Here is a 5,684-nt window from a genome sequence, read left to right on the forward strand (position 1 = left end):
GCAAGTACTTCCACTGTGAAAGTTTCTACTGCTTCAGTGAACTGTTTTTGTTTACTAAGAAAAAGTTAGGATTTAACATTGATCAATAAGGCAAGACAAAAACCTTACAACATATAATCAATAGTTCCCTAAGATAGTCTAGGCAAAGTATATTAACAGGAAAATTCATAATATTCACTGCAGTCTTCAATAATTCTCCAGTAACTTGCAAGTTTAGCTAGAGCATGCTTTAAGCACTGGATTCCTTCCAGGACAGACCAAAGGACGGTGGATGTTTTCTTAAGATGAACTCAAGCAGGAATAGCACTCCTCTCAGAAATGTAAATTAACATTTTCACATCATAATGCAAGATTTTCCTCGCTTAAGTTTCTAATGTTCAATGCAAAGCATTTCCATCTCATAATTGCATGTCACTGGAGTTTGAATTTTTTGAAATTTAAGTCTGCAGAGCTGATTTTAAAGGTTAAAAGAAAGACAAGTCAATTGTACTACTTGCAGTACATGCTTATAAATTCATTAGGCAGACACCAACATAATCTTATTTGCCAGTTTAACTACAAAACTATCATTATTTAACGCAATCTGTATTTAGCAGTCAGACTCAGCTCTGTAGAACTGCTAGCAGTGCTGCCATTACGTATTTGAACAATGATTCCACAGGGTCTTCATTTCCAGTAACCTTTTATTGCACACAATAACTTAAGTGTGAAAAAAGATGAGATACATCCTAATTTCCCAATAAAATCATATGCATTACATAATTTTATTGAAGAGCTATGCTGATAGCAAATTTTATCACTTGAAGTATACTACTGCCCCTTGAACATACAAAGCTACCAACCACCACCACTTCTCCACAACAATGCAATACTTTCAGTTCCTCAGAATTCATAGAATCACAGAATGGTTTGGGTTGGAAAGGACCTTAAAGACCATTGAGTTCCAACCCCCCTGCCATGGGCAGGGACACCTCCCACTAGCCCAGGTTGTTCAAAGCCTCATCCAGCCTGGCCTTGAACCCCTCCAGGGATGGGGCATCCACAGCTTCTCTGGGCAACCTGGGACAGTGCCTCACCACCCTCACAGTGTAGAATTTCTTCTTTGTACCCAGCTAACTCTGCCCTCTTTCAGTTTAAAGCCATTACGCTTTGTCCTATCGCTACATGCCCCTGTAAAATTCACCTGTACCTTCTTAAAAATTCTTTATAGAACAAATAGTGGCACAAATTGGGACAAAACCTATTCCCAGGAAAACACAACATTTATGAATTTTTGTGGCATATTCTCCTTTTACATGGTACGAACTATATTTGTCATCGTCAGTTTTTAACACACAAAAAGCATTACAGTTGTATTTATAACCAGTTAGTACTAATAGTCCCTCTATTATTAGTTACACTGCAGAGAATAAATTGCAGCTCTTCACTATTTGAAATTTTATCTCTCCACCCTAACAAACGTTGGGGAATTCAATTGTTCTCTTACACTTCTAGCACCCCAAAACAGACAGACTTCAAAAACTCTGCATGAACGACCCATCAACTAAGGGTTAATGAATCAACTTCAGTACAGAGAATGATCAACACAAATGAAAAGTCTGAATTTATTTTTTTTTCTACTCAAAATATAATTTGCAACTTGTATCAAGACGACCTTTTCACTACAGGAATAATTTTATTTACTTTCAGAACATTTCTTAGCAGAATATTTAATGGTGCCTTCAAGCCAGCTACAGTACTCAACATATTCAAATTAAGGTAAAATACCAACTGTACTTCAATTTGAAATCCTTCCAATATTTTGTTTCCCTGTTTTTAACACTGCAAGTTGTACATCTAGTACTTATGTCATTATCGAAACCATAATGTAATGCTATCCCTTCCAAAAACTTCTGGTACCAAAAAATTTATAAGATGAATTCCACAGAAATACACTCGGGTTCCATCCGTTACTCTACATGCCTGGATTTGCAATTTCTTATGGTTTATAAGAAAGCATCAAGTTTTTACATTGCCCAACAACTCAAATACAAACTAACCCTTCAGATGCAGCTACAAGCATTTATAAGTATATTAGTAAGTAAAGATATCTTTTTTTCCCTACCACTCTCAGAAGATAGATCCAGACAAAAAATTTGGAAGTTTCAACCTCGAAAAGCATAACATTCACAAAGCTAACCTTCTTACTTTCATCTGTCTTGGAAAGGTGACTACTTACAGATTTGGCAGTTGCAGAAATGTACTGGACAACCATCTCACGTTTTGTGGTCAAGTCTTTATCTCTCAAAGGAGCTTTACGTTCTTCATTGAGATTCATGTCTTCCTGTAAAGAAACAGACCACACAACATCAAGATGTTATTTCATGGTTTATGTCTTTTTTTAATTTTTATACTCCTTTTCTCAAACAAACACAAGTTTGTTTGAAGTTACTTTTTCCAGCTTATCTGTGTTTCAGTTTGTTTAATTCTGAGCTACCCAATTTTCTCATTTAATTCTGTCACTTCAAGTGTTTGCTGTTATCAAGACTTATCCAAAGTCATACTTGTATAAAGGGTAGTTATCATTAAGTTTGGCTCAAAAAAAGCTAGAGGACAAAACCAAAAAATTCTACAACTCAAGTTGATGACATGAGTGTTAACTCTTGGGAAGTCCCTGTGTTTTTTACAAAATCTTATCACAATGGACACCATTCCTACACTATCTAATCAGCAGGCTGTTATTACATAGATTACTGTGGCAGGGGTAGGCGTGAATGTATTCCAACTGATGTATTTACAACAAACCTAGAAATACAAATATTCTACTGGATTAAATATAAATATGCCTGTTTCAATTTAATATCTAAATATAACATGCATTCATTACTAGTCACATCTAGTCTTGTCATTAAAAGTCAAAGTAACTTCAGATTCGCAACTAAAACCAGTAAAAGTTTCTGTAATCATTTACTAGCTAACAAGTTTTTCAAAGAATTATTAGTCGCTGGAAGACAGACCTATTGTCAGCTTCAATTAACATTGCTTGGAAAAATTAAAAGTTAACCCCTTAATCTAACAAGCAAATCAAGCAAGTATTAATTAACATCCCATCTTTCGGAAGAGATTCACAACTTCATTGAACAGAACAGAGCTACACAATGGAACAGGACAGTTCTTAGGCTATACCAACTGCATGGAAGTTTACAACAATTGTGAAGAATTATACAGAAAAGAGTATTTCTAACAATACTCAAAAGATTGCATGTCCTGATACTTCCTGTATCAACACCAAGGTGCCTTGCAGAATTAATACCCACCTACTTCAAAAGTTTGTTGCTGTATTACTAATAGAAAAGCTTGCTTGTGAGTAGAATCACAAACCTTGACAAGTGATCCTAAGTGGAAAAAATATTCAAGACCACACAGAAATTCAGCTTTCTATTCATTAAGATTTTATTAATGGAAATTGCTATTTTCCAAAGGTATTTACTTATAGTTTATTAAAAACTTTCCTTCAACAGCAGTCTTCAACTACTGCAGCTAAGGTCTATAGAGATTATCTTAATGAAGCAATCAACAGATTAATATTTTTATTTTCAACTTTTTGCCTTTGTTTTCTGTGAAGAAGTAAACCAAGTAATTTAAACATATATAATACTAGCATTCTATGAGTTACTCAGTTGTTTATATGCCAATTCAGCCAGGTCTATCAGGTCTATGCTATCCTATGCCCTCCAAAGTAGTTATTACTTCCAAAATTACACTTGAAAATCACTACTACGTAATAAATGTGAAGATGAAAACAAATTAAAATCTCATAAAATTATGTAGCACATCATCTTACCATCATTTTTTCAAAGAGATCCATAACTTCTTTTTCTGATAAATTCATACAGCGCTCATCAACAAGTGCCTGGGCAAGTGGGATTTCACTTATAGAAGGTTGAGAGTCGATAGGATGCTGAATGAGAGGTTTCTCCTTTTTCACTGCTGATTTTCTGAAGCTTGTTATTCTATCACGCTGAAAAGACATCCATTTAAAAATAAGGAGAAACAGAAATATAGGAAAGCAGCCAATTCCATGGCAGTAATACACAAATATTTAGTTAATCCAAGCAGCAGAGTTAAAACTCAAACTGAAGTAAAAATACTCTAACACTCAGAAATTACTTTTCATACAAAACAACATTTAAGGAAAATTCATGACAGGTTACATGCAAAAGGGATATAACTATTTCTCACAGATTCAAAAGTATACCATCTATGTTAAACTCCTAGCATTTCAAAATCCTGAGTTCATCTTCTCACATTACTCCCTAATTATCCTGATAGTGAATAAACATGGTACCACAAAGGTAATGTCCAAGCGTTCCTTCACCTGAAGAGCTATAAGTCTTTGGAGGACAACTGAAAAAGCCAGCGTTGGGAAGGAGGTACTCACAAGTTCATCAGGCTTATAAAAAAATCCTGCTAAAGTAAAATAAAGTTTGTAGAGGAATTAATGCTCCAAGTATAGTTCACAATTCCTTGATGTGTTTTTCAGTACGGACTCCTGAAATTAGTGCATAATTTTAAAAGCCAGGTAATGGATTACTCGCATAGAAGCAGCCATCCATAGTTAAATACACGTAACAGACATTAGTGAAAGCATATCATACAGTCTGCAATGACGTTTCACCAGTTAAAGCTGACTTATTTTTGCCTTATACCAAACTCACCCCCCTTTTAAAGCATGCTTGCTTACTCAGTTAATTTGTTAATATTGGAAACAACCAAGAGCACCTTCCTTATAAGGCCATTTATTACTGTATTATTAATATATAACTCTATTCTCAGTAGAGTCTGAATTTTTTTATTTAATAATACTGTCTTTATACATATATGCATGTTCATTTTGAGAACATTCTGTCTACAAAGATTTTTCTAAATTAACTGTTTGCATCAACAAATACCAGTGTATTTGTTTCAGGCACTGAACAGCCTTATGAAGACGTGCTTTCATCTACTGGCAGCTTATGTAGGGTTACCAGTATCGTTCATAGCAGTTATTGCAATCTCTGTGAAGACATGTACACCAAAATCTATATTTTCTATAATTAAACAACCTCTGTGAGGTGTGAAAAGTTTAATAGAGTATTTCATTTGTAGGAAATTTGGAGTCACTTTAGATTAGTCCAGTCAGGAGTGCAGAAATTTCACCAAATGCTTCCCCAAGGAATATGGGGAAGAAAGGTTCTTTCTTTTTTTTATTGTTTTGTTTCTTTTGTTGTTGTTGTTGAAGATTCTATAAGACTATCTCACATTTTTGAAGGGAAAGTATCCCTAGATAAGCTGCATGCCCTTTGAATTCCTTTGCAGGTTTGTTTGTTTGCTTTTGAGGGGTGGGGGTTGGGTTTAGGTTTTCTTCTTCCTTAGAAGCCTTACATTTGTGGACAGAAACACATTACCTACAAGGATACTGTTCATGTCTTTAACAATGCAAGAATTGTGCTTTAATACCATTTTTCCTTATTAGAATAGTTTACATTACTTTTTTTTTAAAATTAAAATTAGAGCACAGCCTATTTAAAAGGCCAAAGATATGACATAACAGCTGAAAAGCAGTATCCAAAATTAGCCAATAGACATCCAATGCAGTTTTACTGTTCGCTTGCATTAAAATGCCCATTCAGCAGTCACAAAAAAAAAGCCATTTAAGATCAGTT

General features: G+C 34.6%; 1 protein-coding gene across 1 annotated transcript in view; it reads right to left on the bottom strand.

Annotated features, from left to right (window-relative positions):
- Positions 1 to 4,000, bottom strand: part of LOC104464425 (protein diaphanous homolog 2-like) — a gene marked incomplete at both ends in the record, with an annotated part of 6,505 nt that extends 2,505 nt beyond the window's left edge. The window contains 2 exons of the mRNA XM_010077123.1: positions 2,219 to 2,323; positions 3,824 to 4,000. Coding sequence (XP_010075425.1) covers positions 2,219 to 2,323; positions 3,824 to 4,000 — 282 coding nt within the window. The remainder of the gene's footprint in view (positions 1 to 2,218; positions 2,324 to 3,823) is intronic.
- Positions 4,001 to 5,684: the final 1,684 nt, after the last annotated feature.

Source organism: Pterocles gutturalis, unplaced genomic scaffold (assembly GCF_000699245.1).
Source record: "Pterocles gutturalis isolate BGI_N339 unplaced genomic scaffold, ASM69924v1 scaffold22348, whole genome shotgun sequence".
Classification (NCBI taxonomy): domain Eukaryota; kingdom Metazoa; phylum Chordata; class Aves; order Pterocliformes; family Pteroclidae; genus Pterocles; species Pterocles gutturalis.